At 41.2% G+C, this 15,877-nt stretch overlaps 1 protein-coding gene across 1 annotated transcript; it reads right to left on the minus strand.

Annotated features, from left to right (window-relative positions):
• Positions 1-875: 875 nt before the first annotated feature.
• slc39a4 (solute carrier family 39 member 4) lies at positions 876-15,470 on the minus strand (the record flags this gene model as incomplete). The annotated part of the gene is made up of 13 exons (XM_036555027.1): positions 876-1,004; positions 1,568-1,755; positions 2,232-2,384; positions 4,048-4,102; positions 4,580-4,678; positions 5,308-5,466; positions 6,419-6,591; positions 6,780-6,978; positions 7,014-7,027; positions 8,370-8,574; positions 8,938-9,228; positions 10,714-10,887; positions 15,459-15,470. Coding segments are annotated over 13 exons (1,851 nt in total), but the record flags the coding sequence as incomplete, so codon positions are not given.
• Positions 15,471-15,877: the final 407 nt, after the last annotated feature.

A 15,877-nucleotide genomic window follows, 5' to 3' on the forward strand; every position in this document is an offset into this window, starting at 1 on the left:
TTAACTGTTACATTGTATTTGAAGAGTGAAATACTTTCCATGTATCGAAGTATAAATAACACACAGTTTGCTAAGGGTTTGACCTCAAAGCCAGAAATGCAGAGGGGGGTTGAATTGATCTTGAAGCTATTTTTGGAAGTACGGCTTAGTCCCTGTTGAGACTGATAAAATTTCAGCAAATACATCCTTTGTTAAATGCAGAGCCCCTGCATGAACCTGTTGTGTATTGAAAAAGTAGTATGTTAATAATAAACGCAATGCTTTTAAATGAGACCCCATAGAAAATTTCAGGCTTTCCTTAACCCCATTTTATTATTATCCTTATGCATTCTGTTCCAGCATTTGCATCCACTCCATAATTTATATACAGTATACAATTACAATAGTTTCTGTTGCAATGCAGAATAGAATACCACATTTCAGCGTAAGACAACAACACACCAGCATAGCTGGCATAGTTGCCTGTTTTAAATTAAAGTAGAAATGCAATTGCAATCTGAAGATGCCATTGATCTCATCACCACATCAATCAATAAGCAAAACAAGGTGCTCTTGGGAACTAGTCGTGGGCTTATGGAAATGCACTGCAGTCTCTCAGAACGGAATTCACCTCCCATTGGTGCCATTGTGAACTTCTCAGTGCTTGCTTATTGAACTCATCCCTGTCTATTTAGTCTACTGCAGGCAGAGGCCTACCCTCAGCACCGCAGTGGATAGAAACAGTTTAATCAATACAGAAAATTCTTTTGACAAAAGCAAAAAGACATTAATCGGTTGCATTCTGCATTCCTAGGTAATGAAAATAGGCACTGGGGGCTGTGCTTAAATAAGGCGAGCAAGGATTTGGTGGGAGGTGATGGGTGTGTCCACGGCCCTCAGAAGCCAATGCTGTCTTCGTAGAATGAGAGCAGCAGTAGGATGGCCCAGCCAGTCAGCAGCCCCAGATTCTGCAGGAAGAACATGAGCCAAGGCCTGCTGCTGTTCACATGGATCATGGAGGGCAGCTGCAGCAGGGAGAGAGAAGGGAGGGCATTAAACAGCAGGAACTACACACTCCGTCTTAACCCACCAATGTAACTTCACAAAGAGGTGACAATCCATAAACTTCAACTGCTTAATCAATATGCTTTGAAACAACTGTAAGGAATACAAATTTATGTTTAGATGCACATGTTTGAAATATATGAAAGGTCGGGCCACTCGTAAATGGAGCGCTCATTTTGATGTCCTTTTTAGAAAATATGATACAATATGCAGAGAACAGTATGAAACACCACCATGAATATTGGATATATTATGGATATTCGCTGAAATGGTTAGATCGTAGTGGTACACAAACCTTTTTTGAATATCTGAAATTCATAAATATTTGTGATGTATGACACTGACATTTGTTAAAAATAATATATTTTAAATTATATTTTTAAAGTATACTTTTGCTTGATACAATGACTTGAGGCGTTTTTTTATTATCTGTGTAATGATGTAGTCTGTGCTATGTATGCATCATATCAAACACCAGTAAATGAAACAGTGCAGTGGAAACACAAAAGCTGCTGTGATGTACCATGTCGGCGAGGCCCACATAGAGGAATAAGCCGGCCGTGACAGCGGCGATCCACTCCTGCACAGTGGGGTCGGTGGAGACCGAGAGGGCGATGTAGAGGCCCACGAAGGACGTCATGGCGCTGCCGACGTTCAGAAGCAGAGCCTTTTTCACTGACATCCCGCAGTGCAGGAGGAAGGCAAAGTCACCTGAGAACAGGTGGAAGAAGATGAGAAACATCGTTCTGCCTCCCCACACAATGACGCACCCACCATCGTTGTTCACCTTCCAGAAGGATATCCCACTAGAACAGTGTTGTATAACTGGTAGTATCATGTCACAACACTAAAACACAGTGCAGACCACTGGCAACATTGTAACCAACATCACTGTGAATTGCTATGTGTTTGTGAATTTTTATTTTTATTTATCAACTATTAAGGGAAAAATGTAGCAGCCAGATCGTAAATATTTTGAAGCTTTATCTTAAATGCACTCAAATTCACTCATTTCACTCAGCATGAAATTTAATCTAGAAATACATGATAAAAAGGAACATATATAACATATAACAAATCTATTATATAGAATTATGGACTCATTTGTGATTCATATAGCTGTATTGATATATTTGTAGACACACACATACTATGCATATTACATATATTTGGTTGATGGCACTCACCCAGCTCGTGTGGTAGTTCATGACAGAGCACAGCCAGTGACGTGGCCAGCCCGGATTTCCAGGACATGGAGAAGGCTGCCCCCATCGCCAGGCCGTCGGCAAAGTTGTGAACCCCGTCACCAATTGTGATCATGTAGGGGAGCAAGCGCTGCTCTGGGGAGGGGGGAGAGAGGGGGCTCAGGCATGGGATGCACACCAGCTCAGAGGTCAAATGTCACTTCCTGTTCAACAGCGCCACCTTTCAGTATTTGACTCATAAACGCAAAAAATGTGCAATATCAGAAATCAAATGACTGCTTTGCGAGGACCATGTTTTAGAAGTTGACCACAAAAAAAAAAAATCAATACTGTTCAACAAGAAGTCATGAGAGTGACCAAATACAAAAACATATTATGTATGATGGCACAGATAATTAAGACTGGGGCTGCAACTAACAACTATTTTGATAGTCGAATAATCTACCGATTATTGAAACGAATAATCGACTATTCGGATTATAGTAATCACACAATTACTCAATGGCTCCTATTTATCCATCGGCTTTTAAATTTAGCTTGAGGTTGTTTTAGGCATATGCTAACTAACAATAAAGACAATAAAGATGAGAACTTCATTCAAAAATATGTCTTTTAACCCTTTCGCGCATACAGTCACACCGGTGTGATTAGCCGTATAGTGCGCATGCTAAAACCGGTGCGATTCGAAAACTATATTGGAAAAATTCTAGCTAATTTTAGCTTTGAGGAAACAGTGATTTAACATTAAAAACATAGCAAATGCTAACTGAAAATTATGAGAAACTTAAACATAACACGCATGCTACATAGCATAAAAAATAAGTTACATGCGAAAGGGTTAAGAGTGAAATGCTGCCACACTTTTGAGGTCTTTGGTCTTGAAGGTGTTGCCATCTCTGTCGTTCACTCCAGTAAAGCAAGGTAGCTTAGGCTACATGTCTGAGCATTCCGAGTCAGCATGAAAAACACACGCAATGACGTCACCAACTAATCAACAGTTAAATTCATTGGCAACTAATTTGGTCATCGATTTTAGTTGACTATATCAATTATTCGTTGCACCCCTAATTAAGACTGTTATTTCCAGTAGAAGTAATACTTAACACCATTACTGCAATTTCTGTACAACTGCCTCCTTCATATGAATAAAAGTATTAATGCTTTGTACTTAAGAAAGACATCTCTCCAGCATGTGCCTGTGACCTTTGTGTACATACCAAAGACTTTTGATTAGATCAATGCTTGCACAGTTTACACTTATAACCTTGAAAGTGCATCACAAATCAATCTATGGTGGGGATGAGATGTCTCTGAAAGGCAGTCACACAGTCTTCATGACTGCTGACTGCAGCTCAATAAAACCGCAGTACAGAAATACCCAAATACACATTGTTACAGGGATCGTTTTTGTCCTCAGTGAAATGAAATCAGCACCATGGCTCTCAAGAACAGTCCACCCATCCACTTCCTGATGGCACTGTGGAGGGATGATGATTTGGACAGAACATCTATAGTGTGGAAACACCACGCACCCTTGTTTGGATTGTATGTTATGTAGTTAAGGCTGATGTTGTGATGTTGTTATGTGCTCGAACTTTAGTGTATATTAAAGGACAGCTCGGTGTTTTGTATGGAGGCTGTAATTTTGCCATTTTAGCCGCATCCACTCCCACAGTGTGATGCTATATTCCTCCACCTAATTTGTAGAGCATGTATGATTATTCATTGGACATGATCTAACTGCAATGACTCACACTCATGTGGTTGACCTAAAAGCCATCACAAAGACTGCACTTACCCCGTGTACGATTACTCGACCTCTGAGCTGCTTTCTCATCGTCTTCAACTTCAACCTGAAAAAAGATCACATTCGCCAATTCATTTTAGAGAGATATGTTTCATGCTCCTCATAGATGGTGTTTCACATGAGTTTAATACTATATTTGTTTTCCTATATTCCTGTACTTCCTATATCCTATATTTCAGGATGCATACACTCGCTAACCCAGAGCTCTTTTTAATGCTGAGAACTAATCAGATGTCAGTGACAGCCATTGAGGTCGGGGTTAAGTAGGCATGTGAAATTCTGCCTTTCTAACATCCACTTAGATACTTCCTAAATGTTTAATTTTCATACATGTTACTCCAGTGAATGTAACAGTGGTTACTGTACAAGTAGTAAAGGTCTAATTTGACTAAATCTATCACTGGCCTGTGACCTTTCAGGACAAATCATTTACTGTAAAAATGGCATGCACTCTCTTTGGGGTTCTAAAAACCCCAAGACAGCCAAATGATGTCCCCGCTGAGTGAGGGGCACAGGCTCTGACCAGGTCTGCTTGTGATGTGGACTGCTTGCTCTTTCTTTCGTTCTGGTGGTACATCTGGAGAACTTTCCCGTGGTCACAATGGTGAGCATCAGATTCCTCCTAAAACATCAAAGTACCTCCCTTTAATTATGATACACATTAAGCATATCCTCCATGCAGTTCCAGTGTTAGTAATGTTAGCTGCAGTCATTCACAATTTGCTGTTGTTGCCCCTCTACTCTCAGAGGGTGTCTAACTGATAGTTGGCACATCTGAAGCAATATATGTATTACATTATAGACATAGGTTAAAATTTGATGGTAAAGCATTAGCTATTAGCTGTTAGCTTAAAAGGTTCCCATTCATGTAGTTTTGTATTTTCATTTATTTCATACATTTTACTGATAAAGTGATAAAGAGAGTGATAAACCAACACAGCTGATTTTAATTCATGTTGCTGTGTTTCTCTGAGTCAGCCAGAGGAACACACACACCTTACTGTCTACTGTCCTTTGACATTAAAATATCATTAGTGTGTATTTTTTAAGAGAAACACATACATTTTTCCTACACATAAATATTGATAAAAAATACAGCTGATTCTGTTTGACGCAGCTAGGTTCCTACACTGTTTATGGCTGACACTGAAATGACTCTGCTAAGCTTGTACCGTGCTTAAGACTGAGTGACACATGAACACCACACTGATGAGCTCCTATGGTATTTCAGATCAGCACAGAGACACATACGTCATCGTGGTGATGTTTGTCTTTGTGAGTCATGATGGAGAAAACAGCCTCCGTGAGGTAGAAGTAGTAGATTCCTGCCAGCAGCACCAGGAGCTTGTAGATGTGGTCTAAGCTGTGCCCCGAGCCTTGGCCTTCGCTATGGGAGTGCAGGCCCAGCAACTGCACACAGACACCAGGAACATACGGCAATCAAACACAAAGTGATCATTAGATCCCCCCCTCCCAAAAGCCTCATGAGTCATCTCTCTCTCCCGCTCCCATCTTATGCCATCATGAACCCTGTTTATCCCCTTTAATGTCATTATTTTTACGTTCAGTAATGACACTGCAAGAGTGATATTCCCAGGACAGCCTGATTGTGGATTTGGCTGTGATGCTGGGAGAGGCAAAGCACTGTCATGGATTGCTCTGGGGAAATAAGGTGTTGAAGAATGGCTTCTGAAATTGGGTAACCGTTCAGGAGAATTTTTGTTACAAAATAAAAAAAAAGCCTTGTAAAAAATGGGAGCCACTAAGACCATTTTCTAAACAGTCAGACACCACATAAAAGAAGACTTGAAGTCATTCTTTTTCTAAGATAACTGATGTGGAGGTGAGGGAGGGCTTATAGGGTGGTGGGAGGTATTCATAGGCATATATGAGGTGGTGGGAGGTGTTCATAGGTATATATGGGGTGGTGGGAGGTGTTCATAGGCGTATTTGGGGTGGTGGGAGGTGTTCATAGGCATATATGGGGTGGAGTGAGGTGTTCATAGGCTCATAAGGGGTGGAGGGAGGCGTTCATAGGCATATATGGGGTGGTGGGAGGGGTGGAGGTGTTCATAGGCGTATATGGGGTGGTGGGAGGTGTGGAGGTGTTCATAGGCGTATATAGGGTGGAGGGAGACATTCATAGGCATATATAGGGTGGTGGGAGGTGTTCATAGGCATATATGGGGTAGTGGGAGGTGTTCATAGGCATATACAGGGTGGTGGGAGGTGTTCATAGACATATATGGGGTGGAGGGAGGCGTTGATAGGTGCATGTGGGGAGGTGAGAGGCCCTCATAGTCATATATGGCAAGTTGCTGGTATCTTCGGTGGGGTGTTTTGGCGGTGCTGGGCCCCTTACCACGGGCAGCAGGTGCAGCACGGCATCGCCAGTGAGCGAGCCGACAGCCAGGCTGATGCAGAACTGAATGCAGAGCTGGAACACGTGCGTGCAGGAGGTGCAGACCAGCACCACGATGCCGAACATCGCCATCAGGCAGATCACCAGATTGGCCAAGCTGGCATAGACGTATGCTGCAGGGGAAGAAAAAGCAACACACGAAAAAATCCTCAAAAACCCTGCTACAAATCCCACCAACTTTCAAGTCGCAAATCATACCGCAAATCGAATCCAGATTCCAGATCCAGATCGGATCCAGATCCTTACATTCAGATGTAAGCTGGCTGTAAGAGGTGGGTCTGGGATGGGCCTCAGTACTCACTCTCCACTGTGCTGAGCTGGTTGCCGGGGGTGGGTGGGGGGGGCTTGGTTACGCATGCCCCGCTAAGGAGCTGCTGGATCAGTGCCGGGCTCAGCTGGGTGAACTGGGCCCTTGTGAGGGAGGAGTCATTCAGGTGATGGATTTCCAGGAGCTCATGGGCGGTGAAGCATGTCTGAGAACAAACAGGACACCGAAAATGCTTAAGAAGAAACACGCAAATGGAACACGTTAAACAGAATTTAAATTTTCTTTTTTAATCACATGCAAGACATAAAAACCCATTCACTAATTGCGATGTGAAAAACCTTGAACACTTGTTTATGTAGATAAAAATGCAATGCATAAGACCAGCAATCATGCTTATTCTTGGTGAATAATCTTAGCCACTGAGGAAGTGTCGCACAGTATGTGTCATAATATTAAATCATGCTATACAACTCTATTTCAGGTATAATAGGAAGGACATAGAGGTCTGTAAACCTAATCAATGGCCTGTTGTTATGTGGTTTTATGTGGTGCTTATGCAGGCTTAATATCTGCTACATAAAACACTGCATGGCATACTGCTACCAATAACTCATGCATGCAAGCTGCAGCTCATCATTCAGTGATTCCAAATTTCCCCCCTCAGTTTGTCTCGCTCAGATTTCCCCAAATGACATGTCTGAGCCGGTGGCCCGGTGATGGAAACACATCATTAAGAGCTTCAGCTGCGGCAACGGCTCCAGTTTCACCAGCGCGTTAATGAATGTTTGCAGCGGAGTGCCCCGCAGCACCTCCACCGGAGCACCGCGGCCCCGGTCCTAATTACACTCCTGCACGGTAATTACCGCATCCCAGCTGCTGTTCCACTGGTGCCCCTCTGCGCGGCTGGGCCCTGAGCTCCCGCGGCCGCTGTGACTGTGGTGACCGCTATGGACGTGTTCATGGTGACCGTGTTCGTGGTGACCGTGTTCATGGTTAGGGCCTCCCTCCTCCACCTCACCCAGCTTCAGATGCATCATTAGGTCCTCAAGATCTATAGTGATACATTGACCATCAGGTCTGGAAACACTGATGAATTCTACTTTTCTGCTGCACAGAGGTCTGGACAGCTACTTTCCTGCTGTGTAGAGATCTGGCAGATACTTCACTCAAAGCAGAGATCTGGACAGCTACTATACTGCTGCACAGACATCTGAACAGATACTTTACTGCTGCACAGAAATGTGGACAGTTTCTTTACTGCTATACAGAGACATGGACAATTTTTTACTGCTGCATAGAGACCTGGACAGTTTCTTTACTGATGTGCAGAGATCTGCACAGCTACTTTACTGCTGCGCAGAAATGTGGACAGTTTTGTTACTGCTGCACAGAGACCCGGACAGTGTCTTTACTGCTGTATGGAGATCTGGCCAGCTTCTTTACTGCTGTACAGAGATCTGGAAGGATACTTCACTGCAGGAGAAGTGTGAGAAGGCTTCAAAGGACAAGGTAAGATGTCTATGTTTCACAAAGCCATGGAACACAGGCACTGGCCTTCAGACAGACATAACAACACGGGTTTGCCATGAAACAGTATTACCATGAGGCGGGGTGTTATCTTACCGTGCTCTGTCATGTTGTCAGAGCCGAAGTGATTGAAAATGAAATCCAGGAAGTAGTCCTCCTCTGGCAGTGCCTGGGCTGCCATGCAGTCACCCTGCAGAGCGTGGTACACGATAGCCCCAAAGACAGCACCGATGCTGTGAGGGGCAGCGTCACTCACAGACACGTTGCTCTCTTCCGCAATATCACTCCCCGTGAGACAGTGCTATAGATACCACCAAGACAGAACATGGACAAGAAATAGACCAGAAAACATTTAATCATTTCCTGCTTTAAAATCATAACTGCTGAGGCAAAACTGTAAACCACTCCAAAGCAAAAATAAGCAAATCAATCATCCATTTTTTTAATCCTTACACAGCATTATGAGTTTGAAACTCATGAGATGAGTCACTGGAATCGAGAAGGAAATGCTATTTAACATAAAACATGGTTTGACTGAATTCCAAGCAGCATTCCTGAGGACTTCTGTGATGTGAGCTGCAAAAAGACGATATCTAAATAAAAGCATTTCAAGAATTACTTTCAGATATAACTTGGCCCACTCACATGGGCCAACTTCTCATACCTCATTGTGCTGTGTTGGCTGGTAGTACTCCTCCATCTGATGGAGCAGACGGTCCAAGGTGCCGGTCGTTGGGCTAAACCCATCCCCATGAACATCCTCGCCCATGAGGTCCTGGACAAATTGGTGGGTCCCTCTCTGCCACTGGTTGTCCCTGATGGCTGCACAGGCCTCCCGGGGGCTGCTGAGGTAGAAGCACCACCCTGCGGCCACCTCGAAAAACCCCTCCATGTGGAGGCCGCTGGCTGGAAAGACGCCACCAACGAGCTGGCCCACATCCTCCACAGAGATACACTTTAAAACAGGCATAGATCATAAATTCACTCATGTTAGCTGGTAGGTTTGTACACATCAGCCTACATGCTTTATGTGACATTATCATCATTACTGTACTACCCAGAGCAACTTACACAAGTTACAATTTTATCCATTTATACTGCCGGATATTTACTGAGGCAATTGTGGGTTAAGTACTTTGCCCAGGGTACTACAGCAAAATGAAGGGAAATTTGAGACATAAAATGATAAACTGCTAATGTGCAAAGTACCAAACTCTTTTGGTGCACTTACAGACTCATGTGGATACTGGGATTGATGTCTATAAAGTGTGTGACCAGAGTAAAGACACATTGACACACAACAACAGTATTTCTGACAGGCTAGTGTGGAGTGCAGCAAAGAAGCATTCTCCCAACAGTCCTCACACCTAAGGTAAAGTTCAAAGGCCTGTATTGTCTCGAGGCAGGAAGAGAACTTAGAGAGGTGAATAGGTTTCACTAATTCTACCCCAGGCAGCGCAAACACATTGCACAATGAACAAAGGGACAATTGAGTATGAATAAATGCACAACCAGAATAATTCATCCAAGATGACATATAGATGGGTTAGCTATGGATAAAAAAAATCTTATTTATACTGCTCACAACAGGATATGGTGGAAAAGAAACGTAACACGTCTGTTAAAATGTATTAAGTGTCTTTCCAATCAAATACAGCAATGCCTGCTCCAACATATGTCACAGTAATCACGTAAACGTATTTATTACAGTCATAATTCTGATACGACTAATGCTACATATTACATTCTGAAGACAGAAATCCGCTATACAAAATAATGGATAAGATTTTTTTTTTTTTTTTTTTTTTTTTTAAAGATGATATTCTTTCAAATCCTTTTCACATCTATAATTTTAACTCCAAAAACGGTATATGCAAACTCAAAACACTAAGGTACAGTTTTAAACAATTATTATTTAACTTGATTGAATATGTTTGAATTGAAGTTGACTTTTGAGATAAATATTTGAATTACTTAATATAAAGGTGTCAAAAAGGATGTGTTACACTAGTTACAGCCGGTTTATGATATAATTTTTGAGATAAATTCGTCCGAAATGGTAGCATGAGTGCTAAATTCCTTGCATATTAATTCAAACTATAACATGAATTTGACAAACTATTTTACTTTCTCGTTTGTTTTAATATATTTGTGGCAATCAATGTGCCAATTCTTCATATTTCAAACATACCAATGGTGGTAGAAATGGAAAACGAAATGTGTTACTGATGGTTTTAGCGATATATTATATGTATATGCTTTCTCTAAAGAAAATCGTACTCAAAAGAATTAAAAGCAGATCATTTAAAGAAGCAGATTAATGAAAGGAAACTATAGTTAAAATAGTGCACCATTATCATAGTATGCAATCCGCTCGCAGGTGAAGTTTGGACCTCGACCCTATTTTAAGCAGTAAATTGAAGCGTGTAAAATAAAATACCTTTTCACACGACACATCAGGGCACTGCACACGTTTCTCCAAGATCGAAAAAAAGGAGCGAACAGCGTTTTCACTTAAGTATTCATCCCCGGGCGACAGCATGTCAACAACCTTCCAATATATGTTTCTTTTGGAGGACAGCGCGTGGCTAAGCAAAAGGCACACTAGAAGAACCTGTAAAATCTTATGCGTAGCAGCCATTGCTGAAAAACGTCCCTGCTAATATTGAACAAAACAAAACAAAAAAATTCAGAACAAATAGCTAGACACAGGGACTCTTCCAGTTGGATGGAAACCAGAGGCAAGAGGCAGCATACACTGTAGGTTTAAGTTCTTATAGGTACAATCTGCAAAGGTAGACTATTCTCTCCCCCTCTTCACTTTACTCTCATTTGATTGGTTCAAAGGAGGATAGTACACCTCGCAGCGCCAATGCTCATTAAAGCCAGCAGGGCTGCTAAGTTTGTTTAGACAGGGGCCACCCGACCCCTCAAATAGCATTTTGTTTCCAATCAATATTTCTGTCTGAATGCTGCCATGCGTTGATATTGGTTTTCAATTACCCAGTCTTTATATAACTATGAAACTCCAACCTACGAGGCCATTTTCCCACGTCAAGAGGTCACCAAAAACAAAAGTTGTTCTTTAATCTGTATGTTGTTTTCTGCTGAACAGACAATAACAAAGGAAACAATTATTTGTGTTACTTGACAGTTTGATATCATTTTAACTACAGGTGGACCAAAGCTGTGGGACACATCAGCTGAGAATAGCATAGCTAAGTGAGCATAGCATCTTTTCCAGTGAAACAAAAAAGTCATAGTCTGATACCCCTGCATCTCTTTCCTCTCAATCTTGTGCCAGGGCTATGACATCAGATATCAACAGCAGCTACAGATTTTGGATGTTTTTCTGTACCTCATGAATTAGTTATCCCTGCAACCAATACCATTTAAAATATTTTTTATTCAGTGAAAACAAATTTATTGCTGAGGTCGTCCATGCCTGTTCATGCTACAAAATTAATTTACTTTAATTTACCTTACTCCATTGAAATCCATTTGGAAAGCAACTTGTTGAATGTATGCTAACTGAGTCGGTTCCTGAGTGCTTTGTACAAGGTGAACAAAGTCTGTGGTCCAGAGTTTGCAACGAGAGAGTGAAGGGGGAAAAAGAAATTGTATCCACTATTGACTGCACTCTCCAACTGACTAATGGTTTTAATATTTCTCAGTACAGTGAGCTTGAAAGAATGGTGCACCAAGTCTCTTATCAACTCATCCCCTCCTCATAATCCTCTATCTTTGGCAAGAAGTGACAGCAGAGAATAAATGGCTTTAAATGGTAGCATTGACAGTGTAATAACAGGGTTACTTCCAATTGGGAAAAGTGAATAACACGGACAAGCAGTGGCAGGATATTTAACCCCTTGATGACCCTCTGATAGTAATGTTATGACAACAATATGGCTAGGTATTTCCCTCTGTTTGCATCTTAACTGCAGATGGTCATTGCAGATTGGAGCTGCTGTAGGAACATTAAATATTTAAAAAACCTCAGCAAATCGTTTTGTGACATTTTCAGCATAAAAATATATTGTTGATGAGATTAAAAAAAACAGATGGAGTGTAAATACCAGCAATAGTACGCATGTGTTAGGGGCCTAGTAGTGAACAGATCTAATTGGCGAGTTGACCCACATGACAGTGGGGACACCCAATCATGCACTCAGTGGATGCAGCCCATAGATGTCAGCTCCTTCAACAAACACAACTGTGCTTATTTCCTGATCAGAAATATGATCAGACTTTATAAGTCACAGGAAATAATCTCATTGAGACTTTTTCATCTCCGTTTTCCTCTCTATTCTGTTTATTAGAGACTTATGTTCCAAAAGCAGCAAGCGGGTATTGTTTGAAGTAGACCTGATTTCTCATTACGCCACAGGCTGTGTGTCATTCTATTATGTGATCCCAGCGGACTAGAGGAGCATGGTAAACTCTATCAGCATGTAGGCACTGCATCTCAAACATCCCAGTGGTAGAGCATTTGTTTTGAAAATTACAGTATTTTGCTCCATAGCTGCTCAATGCAACCATTTGTGGAATTCCATGATCACTGTGGTAAAGGGGCTCACCTACTTATTTTCAGGAAATACTACTACTCAAGGTGGACTCCTGCTATCAGGAAATAATATTGCTCAAGGTGTACTCCTGTATTTCAGCTTTCAGCTGTTTCCTTGCAAATTCAGAATCAAGAATGCAGAAACAGGATTAGAAGATCTGTTACGAAATATATGTTAATATGCAATAAATTATTAAATACAATACAACAGCACCATATATAACAGCATATGGAACAAAATGTAAAAATAATTGCCACTTTAATAAGAATAAATTATTCAATGTAATGTAATGACAAAATAATGGAAGTAATTCAAGTGTGATTAAAAAGGAAAAAGAAGAATAACAAACACGTGTTTCATAGTAATGTCAGATTTTCAAAGGATTACAGGTGTGTCAGTCACAGAAACTGCAAAATTATTTAATGTGTCATGAGGAACAGTGTTGAAATGATAGCATGCACCAAACATGGAAATAATTGCACCAGGAAAGAGGAACAGTGGTTGCTCTTCAAAGCTCACCGACAGGGATAGACAGATACTTAACAGTACAGTTGTTAAAAACCATGCAACAGCTTCAAAAATTACCGCAGAACTGAATCTGCCTTTATGACCCACTCTCAGGAAAAAACACTGTACAGTGTGAGCTTCAGAAAGTTGACATTTATGGTAGGGCAGCCATTGAGAAATTTGGCTTGTTTGTAACCAAGGCTAAAGCACAACAAAGCTTAACCTGATATAATGAGAACATAATCTGAATTTCTGAGCAGTGGAAAAAAGTAATATAGTGTGAAGAGTCATCCTTTGCTCTCACATCTGGATGGTTTCATGTCTGGAGAAAGCCAAGGACATGTTCCCAGCTGTTTAACATGGTGGTGGATCTATTATGCTATGGACAGCCATCTTGTGGGAGTACAAGGTACAATAATTTGGGTACAATAATCACTCTGCATGGTAAAATCATGGCTGAGGAATACAAAACCATTTTGGTGAATAGATGCAGGCTATGGTGTGAACATTGTTTCCTCAAGATGTTCCCATTTGCCAAGACAATAACGCTTCCAAACAAACTCATTCAAGAGTGGTTTCACAAACACCAGGATGACATCAAACATCTTCAGTGTAACTGGCTTCCCCAATTACCAGATCATCGAGCATTTATGAGAAGTTCTGGAATGAAGAGTGGAGAGTAGATATCCACCTCCTTCATATCTCAAAGAACTGTGGCCTTTCCCTCTTGAGGAATGGTCCAATATCCTTCTTGAAACAGTTCAAAACCTGTATAACATTTCAAGAAGGATTGAAGCTGTTCTGAAGTCAAAGGGTAGGCCAACTCCTTATATGTAAAATATATGACTGTGAAAAAGTAATGAACAAAATTTTAGTTAATAGTTTAGTTTAGTTAATAATTAGATTCAGGTGACTGAACACAGCCAGGCTTGATTGTAACCAGCCCTGATGAGTTTAAATGGCATATAAATTGATCCTTACCATCCAAGAGAAGTAGTCACCACAAAGCTTCTGCAGGCACACCATACCACAATCAAAGGAAATTCCAGAACAGCTGAGAAAAAAGTTGTTGAGATATATCAGTCTGGAAAGGGTTGCAAAGCCATTTCTAAGGTTCATGAACTCCACCAAACCACAGTGTGAGCCATTCTCTCCAAATGGAGAAGACTTGGAGTAGTGTTGAATATTCCCAGGAGTGGCCAATCTCCCAAAATTTCTCCAAGGGCACAGCGGCACCTCATCCAGAAAGTCTCAAAAGATCCAAGAAAAACTTTCAAAGAACTGCAGGCCTCTCTAGCTCAGCTAAGGTCAGTGTTCAAGACTCAACAATTAGAAGGAGACTGTGCAAAAATGGGCTTCATGTTACAGTAGCAAGGCGGAAACCAATGCTCACCAAGAAAAACATCAAAGCTCGACTCACATTTGCTAAAAAGCATCCAGATGATCCCCAAGAATTGGGATAACAATCTATGGACTGACGAGTCAAAAGTGGAACTTTTTGGAGGGTACAAGTCTTCATATGTCTGGTGTAAAGCGAATACAGCATTCCACTGTAAGAACATCATACCTCCAGTGAAACATGGTGGTGGCAGTATGATGGTATGGGGATGTTTTGCTGCCTTGGGACTTGGAAGACTTGCTGTCATTGAAGGAAGTATGAATTCTGCTATGTACCAGACATTAATTTAATTTAATTAATTTAATTAAGGAGAATGTCTGATCATCTGTGCATGAGCTGAATCTAAAGCGTAATTGAATGATGCAGCAGGACAATGATCCAAAACATAGATGCACGTCCACATATAAATGGATAAAAAGAAGCAAAATTAACATTTTGGAGTGGCCTAGTCAAAGTCCTGACTCAAATCCAATAGAGATGATGTGGCAGGACCTGAAAAGAGCAGCTCACGCTCGAAGACCTAGCAATCTGTCAGAGTTAAAGCAGTTCTGCAAAGAGGAGGGGGCCAAGATTCCTCCACTGAGATGTACAAGGCTCATATCAAATTATAGGAAGCGTTTAGTTGCAGTTATTGCTGCTAAGGGTGGTCCAGCCAGATATTAGTTTTATGGGGGCATTTACTTTTTCACAGCAGCGATATGGGTGTATGTTAACTATTTTCACTGAAGGAACAATATAATCATTAAAATACTGTGTTTTGTGTTTACTGAGGTTCCATTTGTGCAATATTATATTTTGTTTGAAAATCTGAAACCATTCAGTGCTCCAAATAGGCAATAATAGAGAATATCAAGAAGGGGGAAAATACTTTTTCACACCATTGTGTATACACACACACACATATATATACACACATATATACACATATATATATACACCCTCAGTGACCACTTTATTAGGTATACCTCTCTAATACTGGGTAGGACCCTCCTTTGCCCCCAGAATGGCCTGAATTCTTCATGGCATGGATTCAACTAGGTGCTGGGAACATTCCTTAGAGATTCTGCTCCATGCTCACATGATAGCATCACGCAGTTGCTGCAGATTTGTCGGTTGCACATTCATGCTGCAAA

Source organism: Megalops cyprinoides, chromosome 21, assembly GCF_013368585.1.
Source record: "Megalops cyprinoides isolate fMegCyp1 chromosome 21, fMegCyp1.pri, whole genome shotgun sequence".
Classification (NCBI taxonomy): domain Eukaryota; kingdom Metazoa; phylum Chordata; class Actinopteri; order Elopiformes; family Megalopidae; genus Megalops; species Megalops cyprinoides.